We start from the raw sequence: 18,919 nt of genomic DNA on the forward strand, positions 1-18,919 counted from the left end.
TTTAATTTAATATTATTTATTGTATCAGTATGCTGCTGCTGAAGAATGTGAATTTCCCATTGGGATTAATAAAGTATCTATCTATCTATCTATCTATCTTTAAAAACAAATAACGCAAAACATAATTTAAAGTGTTATCATTTATTAATAGAAGATTTAAACTACAGAAAGAGTAATTATTTGAAAAAAATGACAAACCTTAAAATTTTGTGAAACAATGAGGACTTTGTTGAATGGCTACCATGGCAGTTGTATGCATTTACTTCAAAGATTCTAATGTGTTTATTAATGCTACGAACATACAATATTTACTTATTACAGTTAATGGTAAACTTGTGGTAATGTACATTATTAGAAGTGTTACTTTATACTAAAGAATGTTATTTTTGTAATATGCAATAATCATAAATGCACACTGTGAAATTAAACATTGCTTCATGGTTACTAAATTTTGTGATGTTTGAAAAGAAGTTTGTTGCTTCACATATTTTAATTTGCCAAAAGAAACGTCGTTCTACAGTGAAGTACATTTCATAAATTAAAATGAAAAATAACTGTCCGGCTGTTGAATTTTATAATGGAAATAAAGGGTACCAGGGTCGCAATGTGAAAAAAAAAAACAACCTAATATTTACCAAATACTAAGCGTGACAATTCAATTCCCTGAACGGTTGTGTACTGTCATCTGTGTGGGTAAAAATCACGTTTTTTGATCACAAGTACACAGTCCATCACAAATTCAATGAACAGGGACAGTCAGCCAGCAAACAGTGTTATTTTAGAAGTGCCGAAAAGGTTACTGAATTCTAATCAAACGAAAAGACTTCAACTGTAGCCTGACAAATGCATCATTAATCATGCCAATGCCCCCAAAGCCATGATGTACTCATCATTCGGGACTTCCTGGCTAAGAAATCAATTATGAAATTGGATCATCCACCCTATTCACCTGAATAAGCACCTTGTGATTTCTGTTTCTTTCCAAAAATAAAAGCTGTCAAGGACAAATATTTTCAGAAATTTCTTACATCCATCGTAACGTGACAAAGGAACTCAAGGGTATTCCAGAAACAGTTTGAGGGAGATTTCCAGCAACAGTAATATTGTCTAATTAAATGCATAGCTGCAGAAGGAGATTGCTTTGAAGGTGACAGTAGCCACTAGTGCACAGATAATGCACACATTTTTTTCTGCAGGTTCATTCTGGGAATTAAATTGATACACCTTGTATATCCACATTGGAATAGCAAAGGTTTCAAATTAAGAAAACGTGTTTTCTGCATTTCTGTGACATGCTTTTGTCAAGTTTAAAAAAAGAAAAAAGAAAAAAAAAAGGCACCTACTTTTTGCCCATAACATTGTGTTATTTTACATATCCTATTAAGTGAACAGCAAGTGGAAGTGTTTCTTTGTACTCTGTACCAGAACTGAATTAATTACACTCCGTTGTGTTTTTAAAAAAGTCCTTAGATTTTTTGAAAGTCCCAAGCCATCTGCACATTGCATTTTCCATGGTTTGTTGTGTGCATGCATGATATAAAAATGAAAAAAAAAATTCAGAAAGTGAAAAGGGCAGAATGTGTAATAGAGCAGATTGAAGGACTGCAAACCAGAATTTTTTAATGAATGATGAGTTGTTTCTGCTGAGGATATGGTAATAAAAGAACAGAGGACAATGTCTTTGCATGAGTAAACTCACTGATAATCTGTATATACATAGGGAGAACATGTAACCTCCATGCAGACCCTGATGCTGTGAGGCAGAAATGACAGCTCTGCTCTCCCTATGCCAAAACATCTGTATTAAGCTTAATAAACTTGAGCTTGAATCTGACTAAATTTGAATGCATGCCTATAACATTTGTTCAGTTCTTGTTACTTGATTACATGCTACTTGCGTGTTCAATCTTCTTCTCAATTTATTATAGCAGCGGTAGTAGGCACTTTCTTAGTGAAATTCGCTTCAGTCTCAGTAAAGAGACCCGGGTTTGCTTCCCAGGTCCTCCCTGCATGGAGTTTGCATGTTCTGCCCGTGTATGCATGGGTTTCCTCCCACAGTCCAAAGACATGCAGGTTAGGTGCATTGGCAATCCTAAATTGTCCCTAGTGTGTGCTTGATATGTGTGTGTGTGTGTGTGCGTGCCCTGTGGTGGGCTGGCGCCCTGCCTGGGATTTGTTTCTGCCTTGCGCCCTGTGTTGGTTGGGATTGGGCTCCAGCAGACCCCCGTCGACCCTGTGTTAGGATATAGTGGGTTGGATAATGGATGGATAGTGAATATAATGTAAGCAATCGTGTTATTTTTTTTCTTCAGTGATTATTGACTACATGTCTACAGAATAGAGACAATTATTCAAAACTACGAAATAGTATTCAATAATGTCAATAACTGCATTTGGCAATGACTTGCCAAGGTGAATCCACACCCCTAACACTGGAAGGTGGCTGTGGAGAAAGCAGCAAACTGAAGCAAACAGATAGTCTTCTGACTGAAAAAGGTGAAATCTCACAAAGGTGTTGCTATTTTTTTTTTGTTTCTTAAAATGGTGTGGATATACAGTTTAACAATATGTGTACAATATAAAGACATGGATCAATATTCAGTAAAACGTTTGGCTTCAAAAATGACATATTCTGTTAAGTTTTTTAATCCTTTCTTTCACATTGTGACCCCAGTACCCATTAGCTCCACTATAAAACACAAGATTGGACTCATTATATTTTTTAAATTTATAAAATATGCTTCACTTTAGAACACAATTTCATGTAGCAGATTAATAAATACAATGATTTTGAAGAAACTTCCGACTTGAAAAATACCAAACTTATCCTTTAACAACATGACCTTTCTTGTAGAAGTGTGAGAGAAAAAAGTGTTTTTTTATTTTCAATTTTAAGCCTTTTTGGTTATATTTAACACGAATAGTGAAGAGTACAAAAGCAATACCACTTAAACATCCAAAACTTGTTTGAAAGTTGAATGATCACTTGATATGCACAAAAGCAAAGTATTGCTTTATGAAAGATTAGATTACACACACAAAACAAATTACTAGATAAAAAAAATCTGGTATTGGCTATAATTTATCTTATTCGTTATTTCATTTTATATTGCAATACAATACATCACACTTTTTTTTTGTTGCATAATGTATTTCTTTTGATATATAGATACTTTATATTAGTGAAGAATACAGTAGTTTTGCAGGGCCCGCTGGAGTAAATTTATGGTGTTTATTTTAATTAGCACAACATTTTATATATATTATTTATTTGTAAAATAGTTTTAATTTTGAGAAATTTTTCAGATTGTAAAGAAGTTATACACACTACTAACATCCTTGTTTTGCTCTTCCTAAAAGTTTTAAAGAACCACATTAAAAAGCATTAAACAGAGTCAACTGTTTACCTCATTGATACTAATTTCAGCTTCCACATACTGTAATCCTTTTTGTAGAATGGAAATGAGAGCAGCAGGGGGCACTAGTGTTCCATTGATGTTGGACTGACTGATATGGCTTTCAATACCAAATGTAAATGCTGAATGAGAAAATCCTGTGTACAAAAGAAAAAAAATAATACAGATAATTACCCACACTTTCCTAAACAATACTTTTCATTTTCACAGATCATTCTTAACAAAATAATTTTCAGTATAATCAGAACCCTGTATTGGTCTGTATTATTATGTAAGGAGCAGCTAATTTTCAAAACAAACAGTAGCCAATTCAGTGTCTTGAGGAGCCATTATAAAGGTTATTTCTTAACTGAATCCTAGGCCATGAGGTACTAGAATCTCTACCAGTAGTGAAAGCAGACAGTCAAAAACTTGTGTGTCATTGCACAGTGCAACATAAACCTAAAAGTAATAGAGAAAACCATCTGATGCCATATCTTCTGTCTGTTAGAAAAAAACTGAAGTCTCCCAAGGAAACCCACATGAATAAAAAGAAAACATGCAAAACAGAGAAACCACCTTGTGCAGTCTTGTGTATCTCTTCACTTAATTCAAATAATTATGAATATATCAAGTGTATCAAATAACCCATATGAACATAAAAGCACTGAAATCCAAATGTCAAATGAAGTGTACTTCATCAGCTTAGCAGAGCACAGTAAACACACACAGTATGCATATACTAAAATTCCTGTCATTCTTACCGATTACCTAATTTAGTTCAGTTTCTACAAAATTCTGTTTTGCAGTGACCATCACTGCGGTGGGTTGGCACCCTGCCCGGGATTGGTTCCTGCCTTGTGCCCTGTGTTGGTTGGGATTGGCTCCAGCAGACCCCAGTGACCCTGTGTTCGGATTCAGCGGGTTGGAAAATGGATGGATGGATGGAGTGACCATCAACAAAAGAAATGACCAGTCACTAGGAAAAACAAGAACTGATCAACAGCAGGAGTGTTTTTAACATGTGCAATTAATTGTATGCTGCATATTCAAGAGTAAGGATCTCCAGTGAACTAATAATAAAGTTACATTTAAAAAAAAAAAAAAGTACAAATATTTTCTACAAATGTTTAGGGTGCAGTTATCCAGAAAAAAAATATTATTGGTTGTATTCAAACATTTTGTACAAAAGCACTGATATTCCCATTTGTTGTGATTGACAGTATGTTGCAGTCTTTATAGTGAGTTTCAGTGGTATTCACGTTCTCCTAACAATAAAAAAAAATCCTCTCTGATCACAATAGTCTGATAACTTAGACTGACTAATATAAATTATGATTTTACAGTTCAGAAAAAACACATTTTTAGACACATTTAAGACTAATCGTTTCCTGAAAAGATTCAGGATTGTGCTTTAATAGTGCTGTAAAGAATGCAGATGTTAAATGATTGTTGGAGAAAACCAGTGATAACTGAGTCTTCTGGGAAGGTACCAGTTAAACATTTTCTCACCTTCATGTCTAGATTGGGGTTCCCACGCATGAAGGAGATATACTCAATTCAAGAAACCGAAAATGACAACCTATTGATAAATATATACTGTATATAGATAACAGAAATAAGGTAATTATTTGTATGTAGACATCAAACTGTGAATACATGGGAGACTTGTATTTGCAATTCATTTGCAAATTTTCTGTTACTTCCTTCATTTTTAGAAGTTTTACAGTACATAACGAGTTTTCTGTTTTTAACTTATTTATGTCAACCCAGATGCTAAGCCACCAGTGCTCTTTCTTGCTCTACTGCATAGCCGTGGTAGTCAGAGTAAGGCAGAAACTAAACATTTTGAGAAGATCTCTTTCTTTCTATCTCTTGGTTTATAATGCTATTCCTGAAAAAACAAATACTGGTCTTTAATGCATAGTAACAGTAAAATACAAGGAAGCAACACACAGACAATACTTTGGTTGGCTGTATACTACAACAATATAATTTATCTTAGCATAGACGACGCAGTTGAAGTATCCTTACATTTTCCATGTGACATCTAGTTTTCTATGAACTGCAGTTTTGCTCTGATCCACATTTTGCATAGGAACTTCCATCCATCCATCCATTTTCCAACCCGCTGAATCCGAACACAGGGTCACGGGGGTCTGCTGGAGCCAATCCCAGCCAACACAAGGCAGGAACCAATCCCGGGCAGGATGCCAACCTACCGCAGGCATAGGAACTTTGATAAGCTACTTTTTCCTTTGTTGTAGGATTCTTTGCCAGTTATGTGAAGATCTCTTTGTTGTACCCTTTCTCAGGAAAGAACGACTCTCCTTGCGTCATCTAGCTAATATATGATATAGCTTTCTTCAACAAAGTTGATTTTAAGCACTGTAACCTCCAGCCTATAAATCAAGTTTTACTTCTTCTACTTTTGGGAGTTGTCACTAACACAATGACAAACCTAAAGAGTACTGCAACTGGACAGGAGAGCTCACATGTATGCAAAGTAGAGTAAGAGAGCAAGACTTAGCGGCACACTCGGGTATATATTTTGTTGACTAGAGCAGGGGTCCCCAACCCCTGGTCCGCAGCCGTCTGACAGCCAGGCCGCGAGAGAACTGCTGGCAATGGAGACTCACTCAGACGTTTCAGAACACTTGGCAGGTGGGGCTTTGCAGCGGCACAGAAAGAGGAGAGAGACCGAGGTGAAAGAGTATTACAACCAAGTATTTTTAAGGTCCCGACAGTTTCCCCACATGACACGAGTCTATAGAAATCTTGTTACTACGAAGTACATTCAGCAGATACTTTCATTACAACGAAGTGACCTTGAAATGCTTGAATGAATCATCCACTGAGCAGTTAGATCTGTGGTCGCAGCTCAGTTGTGCACATTTGCACAACAATCCCCAAACAGAAACATTGTAAAAAAAAATTTCTTTCTTCGAACTTTCCTCGTGCTGTTTTTTTTTTTGCTGTTTTTGTTTTCTGTGGTTTTCAGTGATACCTTTTGCGCTTATTGCTTATCAACATTTGAAAAACATCCATTGGAATTTAACTATAGAAACGGCAAACACGAAAAAATGATAACAGTGTTAATGTTTGTGATGTGCAATCTGTTGGAATGACAAATGCAATGCATATGTCTTTGTTATATGCAAAAAAGAAGAAAAATCTCGGGTTGCAAAAATATGCGAACTGCTGCATTTGAAGATAGTTTTTATGTGGTTCAGTGATGCTCGTTCAAGAAACATTCCTATTAATGCGGCACTCATTCAAGAAAACGTGAGGTTTCTAAACTCTCTTGGGACTTCCGTCAATGGGACAACACGCTGAAGAGCATCCTGAAGTGTGATCACGTCTGTTTAAGACTGTTTATCTGTTGCCGGGGCAACAGCAAGCTCACAGCTCTACTGTGAAGCAATCGCGTTTCGGGACGCACTTCAGCGTGATGTTCCCGTTGGGTGGGGAGGATCCCAAAAGAGTCATAATATGAACTAACATTCAGGCACTAGGGAACCCCACCGTTACCCACTCTGCAGACTCAGTATCCAGCCAGTCTGGAGGAGTGCCGGAGGAGCCTGGGGAGGAAAATCTGAGGCAGCAGTGGAGCAGCAGCACATGAGGCAGAGGCAGAAGATACCCGTTGTTCAAGTTGGCAGATAAAGTGGCTGCATTCAAAGTCAAACTTGATTTATGGGGCCGACAAGTGAACATTGGGATTTTTGATATGTTTCAAACGTTAGCAGAGGTTGTTAAACATACCAAGCCAGGGCCTTCTTTTTCCTAGCTGGTGTATGATCACCTATCTCAGCTTTCAATAGAGTTTGAGCATTATTCCCAACCACAAAAGACCCCTGAAATAGGAAGGAATGGATCTGTGACCCATTTGTGAATAAGCCAGGTAAATCAACTTTGTCTGTGCTTGAAGAGGATCAACTGCTTGAGGTTGCAAATGATGGTGGCCTTAAAAGTATGTTTGAGACAACTTCAAATCTCCATACGTTTTGGATTAAAGTCAAGGCGGAATATCCTGAGGTTGCCACAAAAGCACTGAAAAGTCTGCTTCCATTTCCAACATCCTATCTTTGTAAGGCAGTGTTTTCTGCAGTGACAGCAACCAAAACAAGATTATGGAGTAGACTGAACATAAGCAACATACTTCGTGTGTCACTGTCTTCGATCGTTCCCAAATGGGATCGTCTGGTTGCAGGAACACAAGCTCAGGGTTCCCACTGATTCTGCATTATGGTAAGTTGTATAACTTCTATTACGATATTATAACTTATTAATAATAGAAATGTAATGTAAATTGTGTACAAAAATGCCCTGCGAACCGTCACCCCCCACCCCCCCCCCTGGTCCCTGGAAAAATTTGCTTCTAGTAAAGTGGTCCTTGCTGTCAAAAAAGGTTGGAGACCACTGGACTAGAGCACAGTTCACTTGTGTGGGCTGGTCAAAGCCTGTCCATTTGACTCTGATAGGTAAAAAGTCAGCTTGTGGTGACAACACTCAAGGAACCTTAAATTTTTTGGAATCTCTTGACAAGGTATATGCTGCAGAAACGTCACCTTATCTTGACCAACATAGTTACCAAAAAAAATTATTTTCAAATAAAATTCAGGAGGCTACCAAATATTGGAAGATAGTACAAACTCCTTGTTCTTTTGGGCTGTCCATCCATCCAGTCGGGGAGGGGAGTCTCTTTTGGGTCTGGTACCTTTCTCTCTCTCTCAGCCAGGATGGCTGTATGCCCTCTTGGACCCTTCCATCTGAGTAAGCAACCAACCCCTCTCCGAGTTGGAATGCCCGTCCATCCCATATGGCACTGAACTTACAACAGATAATGTTTTTACTACCCCTGTGACATCTAAAACCAAATAAACACACAACAATTGTGATTACAATGCCTAACGTACAATGTTGACCAGAAACTTTCCCACTCTAGCTGTTGCATGCGAGACTTCTCAGCTTAGCAACCTTGCTCGACAGCAGCAATAAAATTAATATTGAACTATTAAATGGCAGGACAAATATGAATGTCATATTTTCTTTGAAATATATATCTGTGACAAACAGCAATAATCTAAAGACTTGCCAAAAAAATCTAGGAAACTAAGCTACATATTTTATCAATTTTAATAAAAAAAAAAAGAATAAAAGGATTTACAGATAAAATGTATTTTGAAAACTCAAAAGACAACACAGTTATTGATATAACTAGTGTATTACAGGTAAGACCTTAAACAAATATTATTGATTATTTAATTTCCTTGTCAATACATTACACAAAAGACATTCTTATAAAATGCTGATCCATTTAAAATACAAACAGATCACAAAAGCTGCATATACAGTACACCAATAACCTCATTTGGTCTTATCCTGAGAGAGCTTAATGCCCCTGCGTGTGTGCTGCTGCTCATTTACTGCAAATCTTCATTCTTCAGAAGAGCTAGAAAAGAGCACACTAATCAGGTAAAAGCAAAAAAATATATGTATGTTCATCCTGAACCAATATATTTAACACTAGAATTACCAGAGCCAACAAAAAAACTCGTAAATCCGGCCCACTTTAAATCCCTTCGCACCTCTCCGTCAGTGTCTTTTGTCTTGTAAATGTGTCAATAAGCCCAAGGAGCCTGCTATACCATCACCCACACCGCCTCAGAATGGGAAAGAAGTTCTCCCAGTTCCTGCCTTGATTGATTATCTGGGAGGGAGCTACACAGAATTGTAAGGGGAAATAATTTGATGTGTGTTTTGTGTCTACAACAATCTATGTAAACACATTGTTAAAACAAACGTTTTTAATGTTTTAGTAATAAATAACAAAATGTAGACATGAACTGTATAATGTGTGAAGGGTGATGGCCAAATATCAAATAAACAATTTCACAAAAGGTGCAAGTACAATACGACAGCTTCCTTGGTGTAGTGGTAAGATCTACTGACTTATACGGAGGTCGTGAGTTCGATTCTGGGTCACTGGCAAAATTACCATTTTGAGTAGTGAGCTGCTCTTATTGTTAATATTATACAATAAAAACATACAGTACATTTCATTTGTGTCTGTAACAGCTGGTGTAAATTTATAGTACTTGTAAAAGTATATATATATATATATACACAGTATATTAAAAAATCTGGTCTGCCCTGCTCAACCTGATACCACTGCATCTCATCAGGACTTGGCAATACATAAAATGATACAAGATGTGAGAGACTAGACAACATCTCAAAATGAACTACAATGAAAAGAAATCAAATTTAGAAATGAGAAAAAAAGTGAAAATTGTTCAACAATAAGGCATCTTATTAGTAATTATAAAAACTGTATGCTGTAATAACTGTCATCAAGAAGGTGAGGATTTTAGAATGCAAATAAATGTAACATTGTTTGTGGCACAACACTTCATAAATGTTCCTCTGACACAAGTGTATAATTTACGAGCAGCATCACCAAGAACACATCTCTGTAGCCTGGAGCTGTAACAATCATTTAGTCTGCAGTTGTTAGCCTAATAGGTACTGCATATTACATAACACCCTGACAAAGGAAAAATGTCTGCTGAAACCCTCATCGTTCTATGAGTAATTATAATGATAGTTACTTATAGATCACTGCCTTTCAACGTACTGTCACCACGGAGTATGCACAAATTTACTTAGCAATGATAATCTTTATGACTAATGCTATGGAGGCTGTTCTCTGCCTTGAACTTAATGCTATTGGGACAGTCTGCAGCTTTCAAACCTGTAATACAAATATCGTTTCAGAAATTAACTAGATGAATAAATGATGGAAGATTTATAGCATATACAAATTATTTTTTCATTGGACAAAATTAAAATGATTGTTTAAAACTTTTATTTTTATTTTGAAAATTTTATTCAGAGTAATACTCAACAACCCAGCCACAGGGGATGCACGAACCAGTGTGTTTCTTCGTGCCAGTCCCAAGCCCGGATAAATATGGAGGGTTATGTCAGGAAGGGTATCCGGTGTAAAATTCAATATGCAGATAATACAAATTTCCATACCGGATCGGTCAAGCCCTGGGTTAACAACGACCGCCACCAGTACTGCTAGCCAACAGGGTGCTGGCGGAAATTGGGCTACTGTTGGCCGAAGAAGGACGTGTCCGGAGGCAGGAGGAGAAGAGGAAAGGAACTTTGAATGTTGGCAGTATGACTGGTAAGGGGAGAGAGTTAGCAGATATGATGGAGAGAAGGAAGGTTGATATATTGTGCGTGCAAGAGACTAAATGGAAGGAGAGTAAGCCCAGGTGGACTGGACGTGGATTCAAATTGTTCTATCATGGTGTGGATGGGAGGAGAAATGGGGTAAGAGTTATTCTGAAGGAACAGTATGTCAAGAGTGTTTTGGAGGTGAAAAGAATGTCGGGCAGAGTAATGATTATGAAGCTGGAAATTGGAGGTGTGATGATGAATGTTGTTAGTGCATATGCACCACAAGTTGGGTGTGCAATGGGTGAGAAAGAAGATTTTTGGAGTGAGTTGGATGAAATGATGAACAGTGTACCCAAGGGACAGAAAGTGGTGATTGGAGCGGATTTCAATGGGCATGTTGGTGAAGGGAATAGTGGAGACAAGGAGGTGATGGGTAGGTATGGTGTCAAGGAGAGGAATGAAGAAGGTCAGAGGATAGTGTATTTTGCCAAAAGGATGGACATGGCTGTGGTGAATGCATATTTTAAGAACAGGGAGGAACACTGGGTTACGTACAAGAGTGGAGGAAGATGCATGCACGTAGATTACATCCTATGCAGAAAAGTTGATCTGAAGGAGATTGAAGACTGCAAAGTGGTGGCAGGGGAAAGTGTAGTTAAGCAGCATAAGATATTGGTCTGTAGGATGACGTTGGAGATCAAGAAGAGGAAGAGAGTGAGGGCAAAGCCAAGGATCAAATGGTGGAAGTTGAAAAAGGAAGACTGCAAGGTTGAGTTTAGGGAGGAGGTGAGACAGGCACTGGGTGGCAGTGAAGAGTTACCAGGCAGCTGGGAAACTACAGCAGATGTAGAAAGGGTGACAGCAAGAAGGGTGCTTGGCGTGACATCTGGAAAGAGGAAGGAGGAAAAGGAAGCCTGGTGGTGGAATGAGGAAATACAGGAGAGTATACAGAAGAAGAGGATGGCAAAGAAGAAGTGGGATAGTCAGAGAAATGCAGAAAGTAGACAAGAGTACAAGGAGATAAGGCACAAGGTGAAGAGAGGGGTGGCGAAGGCTAAAGAAAAGACGTATGATGAGTTGTTTGAGAGGTTGGACACTAAGAAGGGAGAAAAGGACCTGTACCAATTGGCTAGACAGAGGAAGCGAGCTGGGAAAGATGTGCAGCAGGTTAAGGTGATAAAGGATAAAGATGGAAACATACTCACAAGCGATGAGAGTGTGTTGAGCAGATGGAAAGAGTACTTTGAGAGGCTGATGAATGAAGAGAACGAGAGAGAGAAGAGGTTGGATGATGTGGAGATAGTGAATCAGGAAGTGCAACGGATTAGCAAGGAGGAAGTAAGGATAGCTATGAAGAGGATGAAAAATGGAAAGGCCGTTGGTCCAGATGACATACCTATGAAAGCATGGAGGTGTTTAGGAGAGATGGCAGTGGAGTTTTCAACCAGACTGTTTAATGGAATCTTGGAAAGTGAGAGGATGCCTGAGGAATGGAGAAGAAGTGCACTGGTGCCGATATTTAAGAATAAGGGGGATGTGCAGGACTGCAGTAACCACAGGGGAATAAAACTGATGAGCCACAGCATGAAGTTATGGGAAAGAGTAGTGGAAACTAGGTTAAGAAGTGAGGTGATAATTAGTGAGCAGCAGTATGGTTTCATGCCAAGAAAGAGCACCACAGATGCAATGTTTGCTCTGAGGATGTTGATGGAGAAGTTTAGAGAAAGCGACATTGTGTCTTTGTAGACCTGGAGAAAGCATATGACAGGGTGCCTCAAGAGGAGCTGTGGTATTGCATGAGGAAATCAGGAGTGGCAGAGAAGAACGTAAGAGTTGTACAGGATATGTATAAGGGAAGTGTGACAGTGGTGATGTCTGCGGTAGGAGTGACGGATACATTCAAGTTGGAGGTGGGATTACATCAGGGATTGGCTCTGAGCCCTTTCTTATTTGCAATGGTGATGGACAGGTTGACAGACAAGAGTAGACAGGAGTCCCCATGGACTATGATGTTTGCCGAGAACATTGTGATCTGTAGCGATAGTAGGGAGCAGGTTGAGGAGACCCTGGAGAGGTGGAGATATGCTCTAGAGAGGAAAGGAAAAGGTCAGTAGGAACAAGACAGAATACATGTGTGTAAATGAGAGGGAGGTCAGTGGAATGGGGAGGATGCAGGGAGTAGAGAAGGTGGATGAGTTTAAATACTTGGGATCAACAGTACAGAGTAATGGGGATTGTGGAAGAGAGGTGAAAAAGAGAGTGCAGGCAGGGTAGAATGGGTAGAGAAGAGTGTCAGGAGTAATTTGTGACAGATGGGTATCAGCAATAGTGAAAGGGAAGGTCTACAGGACAGTAGTGAGACCAGCTGTTATATGGGTTGGAGACAGTGGCAATGACCAGAAAGCAGGAGACAGAGCTGGAGGTAGCAGAGTTAAAGATGCTAAGATTTGCATTGGGTGTCACGAGGATGGATAGGATTATAAATGAGTACATTAGAGGGTCAGCTCAAGTTGGACGGTTGGGAGACAAAGTCAGAGAGGGGAGATTGCGTTGGTTTGGACATGTGCAGAGGAGAGATGCTGGGTATATTGGGAGAAGGATGCTAAGGACAGAGCTGCCAGGGAAGAGGAAAAGAAGGCCTAAGCGAAGGTTTATGGATGTGGTGAGAGAGGACATTCAGGTTAAGGGTGTAACAGAGCAAGATGCGGAGGACAGAAAGATATGGAAGAAGATGATCCACTGTGGCAACCCCTAACGGAAGCAGCAGAAAGAAGAAGTTAAAACAAAGTACTATCATGTGATGAGTTTGTTATTAGATTGGTCTACTCTTGCACCCAAAGCTGAACACACAAATGTTTTGCTTTGTCTAATATATCAATTGCTGTTTAAAAAGCCTTGAGACATTTGTTTAAAGGCATTTTCTTCTCATAATATACTAAATAAAAACCAGCAATGGTTATTTTCATTTAAATCATCTAATTAAGTTCAAGTTCCAGTTCATGATCATGAATAAATAGAACAATGACATTGTTGTTTGCAGGTCCAGTCAGACATACAATACCAAAAAAAAAAAAAAAACACAAAAAGCATACATACAGCACAACATACATACATATATACACACTATATCCACGTACATTAATTACAATTGCAAAATTAATTGCTTTATTATTTTATTATACTTTGTTGGCAATTGAAGTTTATTTGGTATCTGAAATGCAACTGTCTTATAGTTAAATGTAGTACAGGCAATATTTCAGGGTTTCAAAGCACCAAGGGTGATGTGTGTACAATTCAGTTCACCAACTGAAAAATAAAGGAACCCATATATTGAAAAAGTTGTCAATTAATCCACAATGGGAATTGACATAGTGACAGTTTGTTATTAGGAAAATTAAATCTATCTTTTGTGTAATTTTTTTTATTATTTTAATTTTGTTATCAATGAAAATATGTTGCAATTGTGTCCTGATTAATGGCGTCTCCACATAAGGTTTGGCTGTAGCCCAAACATGACTATGCATCTCATCACATGTCTGTCCTCCACCAAATGACACAGTAACTGTAGTTAAGTTACACAAAGCCAAGTGAAGAGATCTGCAAATATTAAAGGAATGTGCAAAACTAATTCACGCATATACTAACTTCAAATATTTATGCGTTAGCTCTAGTTGAAATGAACTTTGCACCTGGAATAGGATTGCACGGTATACCAGGACTGGAAAAGTACAAAAAAAAAAAAACAACAATGAAGGGGTTCCAGCATGTTGGTATTGTTGGCACTGAAAGTAAAAATCAATCAAGACCTCACAGTGTACATGCCCTGTTGCTTTGACGCACAATGAGGGAAAGAGGGAAATGGCTTGGTGCAATGCACCAGGGTAGCTCGAGATTATGCAGAGTTTTGGAGTTATCCATTATTTGATTCAAAACCATTTTGGCACTGGTACAGGGGTTTAAAGCTGGCATCAGTACTGAAGTTAAAATTTTAGTACCGATCCAACACTAACCTGGAACAACCCTGCAGAAAACAGAAATCAAACACATAAGGTTATCTGTGTTTAATGAGGACTGTTTTGCATAGCTGTTGTTGTCTTTGTTTCTCCAGAGATAAAGGAACGGTTTCCACTATTACATATTCTGTTCATTTACTTATGAATGTTTTTTTTTGTTTTTTTAATTCTACAGTGTTACATGGGACTTTTTTTTTTAACCCAAATAATTCAAAGATTTCACCCTGCTTGCTTAAACCATCTGCAGCACCAATATTGAGTCTCATTCATTAAATTCATTCTCATTCATTCAAGTATTAAGGTAGGTTGTACAAAATGTGTGGGACTTCAACCAGAATACATGTATCTAAATGTCAACTACTCCAGAGTAATTCAGTATGAAGTATTGCAATAAACCATCATACTATGGAAACATATCCTAAAAATAAAACCTACAGATTTATTATTTTAAAATATGTTTAATTCATCTGTTGTTTTTGTGTTTTTATCTTTATGCAACTTACGCTTACTGCATGATAAAACTTAAACATATTGCAACGACCACTAATAATTACTGTTGTATGAATGATTTTACTTTTTATTCTAACTTAGTTAAAAATGAATTACTTTGAGTGTCTTTTTAATGTTATGGGCACTTTTTTAGCTGTCTTTGGCAATGCTCACTTTCCCTAATCCAGAGCTTCTGGCATATCCTGCTGTTTTCAGTCTCAGTGACCACAGTGCTGGCAAAATCTGCTCAAATATAGCAAGCTGTAGTTTAAACATAATGTTTTTAAGATTTCACACCATGATAATATGGTCTTTTAGCCTGTTCTGAATTCAAAATACTATTCAGACTTTGATTGAGCAGTAGGAAAAAAATAGTAATTATCGATATTGAATAATATGAAAATATTATATAGTGATATTTTTTTACTATACTGCCCAGTAAACACACACACACAATATATATATATTTTATATATATTATACATATATCTTTATATTATATATAAATAAACTTGAAAATTTTTAAATATTTCATTGCTGCTATTAAGTTAAAACAACATGATGGTGTGGTTTTAACAATGCAGTGTAGGGGGCTGATATTTGCCTTCCCCAATTATCTTAACAATAATAAACAGAGATTGTACCAAAAAGGGAATCTTGAAATATATCCTTTCATACTCAGTTCTGCATGTGTCCTTTACAAGTGGGTGACCAAGTGACCTACTTAATATAGCCAAAAAGCAATGTGGAGCCTCAAAGTGGGCTCACTGTCCATAAGACAAATGTCAGGAGTGTTAGGTACAACAAAATTTACTGGGGAAGGTTTACATTTTTTGAACCTTTATTCAATTTATGTATTACCAAGATACATAATCTCATAATATCAAAAATGCTATTTCACATTACTGATTAAAATTGTGCAAATAGTAAACTAACCTGTACTGTGATTTATTCATTTTAATGACCATATGAGTAAGTATTCAAGTCACTGTTAATTATCCAACCTGTTTGGTATTCTAATGTACCAATTTCTCTTGAAGGAATACACATGAATGCCTTGATTGCTCCTGATGTGTAATTATAGCTGGAAGCAGCTTATCTGAGCTGAATAAACAAGCAACACAAAATAAGTTCATTAGGTTACCAATGTAATTAGATCAAGAAACTGCACTTAAGACCACAACATAAGGATGCAAAAGATTTACTGTTATGTTATGAAATCCTTTTATGTAAACTCTGAAGGTCTTGTATAACACCATAAGATATTTCTATAAGAGAATATATAACATAAGAACATATTGGTTAAAAACTGCTTTCAATAATATTTTTTTTTAATGTTAAGAACAAAATTATGGACTCAAGAGGGGAAATATAAGGGAACCAGTTGGCATAATAGACAAAGAAATTAAAGTGAGAAAATATACTGAAATATTTATTTTGAAAATCCAGATAAATTGGAAGCGTTAGGGCTATATTTTACTATTTTTGTAACATGCAATTTCTTTAAGATGTGATTATTTGTCTGTGATAACAAGAATAAGGAGTGCATAGAAAAAGCTGCAGAGCAGTTCCCCTTTTAATATCTTCCAAAAATGCTTGGGGCATGATATTACATATTATTCCTAAACTTGCCTGATCCTATCAAGATCAGTGGGGACTAGAACCTATCCCATCCCTATTTGGCACAAAGCAGGAACCAACAATGCACTTGAATCCAGTACTGCAAAGCACACTAATAACTCACTGACAATGGGTGAATTTGGAGCCATGAATAGAAAAGTTATGCAAATAGTGTGAGGAATGAATTGTGCAGAAAGAAATGGCACAATAAAGAGAACTAGGATGCAAAGTTAAAAATGTAGTGGATAAGCAGAGTGTCACTGAGTGTTTAAAACAAGTCATGCATTAAGGAGAAACAAGAAAATACACTATTGGAATGTCAAGGGAATGGTAGAGGAAAACTGGTTGAACAGCTGCATTATGACGGATGTAGACGGATTCATATCAAGAGGAAACTCAAGGTGACGTGGATGAAAGTAGTGCTTGATGATATGAGAAAAATAGATTACACTTTTAAAGGAAGCCCTGAAACACAGACCACGGGGGGTTATTGGTCAAAAAAATTATAAAATCTCGATTGAAATGTTCCAAGTATTTTTGTGCTTTAAAATTTTAGAGTGTATATTAATAACTAGGAGAAATAAATAGAGCAAAACAGAAAATTAAAAAATAAAAGCAAGAAAATATTCATTTTTCTGAATGATTAAACTTTTCAAAAAAACATGTCTAAATTTACAATATTCTACAGTGAATTTTTTGATTAGTTATACTGTACTTGTATATGCCTTCCCAGTCAGCTACAATTTACCTGATCATATCTATCGCATTGAATTATGGGTTATTGTTGTTTTTGAGAATTATTTCAATGACAATAATGAAAATGAGTCTCAGTTAGGCTACACCATGTGGCCAGTTCTGTTCCCTGTTATTCCTGTATAAAGACTGTCAGTCATCTATAAACCTGACAATTCTTACATAATGAGCATATGAAAGTTGTTCATGTGCACCAAAGAAAAGTGTAAAAAGACATATCTTTGGGTTAGGGTTAGCATGAAGAGCACATAGATGCTGTCCTTCTATTACATTACTTGCTTCCTATCGAAAAGAAAATCCAACAGCCAATGCAAGGACAGACTGACACCAGTTTCTATTTATCAAATAGCCTGAGAAAGAGAACTGTTAACGGCAGAGTTGTTACATCAATAATGTAAAGTTGTGTGCAAATAAATTCAATGTGATAGCAGTAAAAGTAGTTAATGTGCATACATGATTGTGTGTTTATATACAGAAAACTGCCAACCTGGAAATGATTTGACACAGTACAAAATCTAAAATGATTTACTTATCAATATTATTAACTAGCAAAATACCCGTGCTTCGCAGCGGCGAAGTACTGCTTTAAAATTTTTATTAAGAAGAAAAGTAAACCTTTTTTAACTGAGGGAAAATATACCAATAATTACTTGTTAAGGATCTCTTTGTATACCACGTTGTCAGTTCGCCCCTCCAGTTGTAATATGACCAAGCTGTGCGCTGAGCTTACTCTTGAGCATGCAAGGTATAGTTGGCCATGTGAAAAGCAATCTTGCCTCAAATCAATGCCAACCTTTTGTAGGGTCTGTCCCTTAGACTTATTAATTGTCATTGCGAAGCAGAGCGTTACTGAAAATTGGAGGCATTTGAATTGAAATGGTTTTTATCGATAACTTCGCATCCAGCTTTTGAGAGTTCATAAACATCAAAGTATCCACTACTCAAATCATCACCTGTGAATCTAAGATGTTTAAGAGGCATTGGCGGTTGTCCAAAGGTGTAAAATATTTGGCCATTTCAGTGCACTTGAAAGCAACAACCGAACAATTCAGCGGCAGCCATCAACTCACATGCAGAACCATAGGTGAAGGGCTTAAGCATTTCACTCTTATAGTGCTCCTGTGTAGTATAATTATCTCCTGTACCGTCATCAGTCCACACCTTGAACCTCTCGCAGTCATTCTATACATAAGACACAATGTTCCTCTGGATATCAAGAGTGAGCCTAATATGGCCGTGCAATATGTAACACAGAGAATGGAAAAGGCAGGCGCCATCTCCGGGCATGGAAACCACTCGGTAAGTGACAGTTTTTTGATTGATGGTGATCACCTCGATAGACATATTAATGGGGGTACGGTTGGAATGATAAAGGAAATGGGTACCTGAACAATGAAAACTAAGTCTAAAATACCTACAGAATAACTATAGTCGTAATAAACGAACAATAAAACA

General features: G+C 37.2%; 1 protein-coding gene across 2 annotated transcripts in view; it reads right to left on the reverse strand.

Moving 5' to 3' along the window:
• Positions 1-18,919, reverse strand: part of tbl1x (transducin beta like 1 X-linked) — a 320,024-nt gene that overhangs the window by 37,499 nt on the left and 263,606 nt on the right. For both annotated transcript variants that reach the window (XM_028800860.2, XM_051927229.1), the window contains one exon: positions 3,408-3,553. In XM_028800860.2, the coding sequence (XP_028656693.1) occupies positions 3,408-3,553 (146 nt within the window). The remainder of the gene's footprint in view (positions 1-3,407; positions 3,554-18,919) is intronic.

Source organism: Erpetoichthys calabaricus, chromosome 4, assembly GCF_900747795.2.
Source record: "Erpetoichthys calabaricus chromosome 4, fErpCal1.3, whole genome shotgun sequence".
Lineage (NCBI taxonomy): Eukaryota > Metazoa > Chordata > Cladistia > Polypteriformes > Polypteridae > Erpetoichthys > Erpetoichthys calabaricus.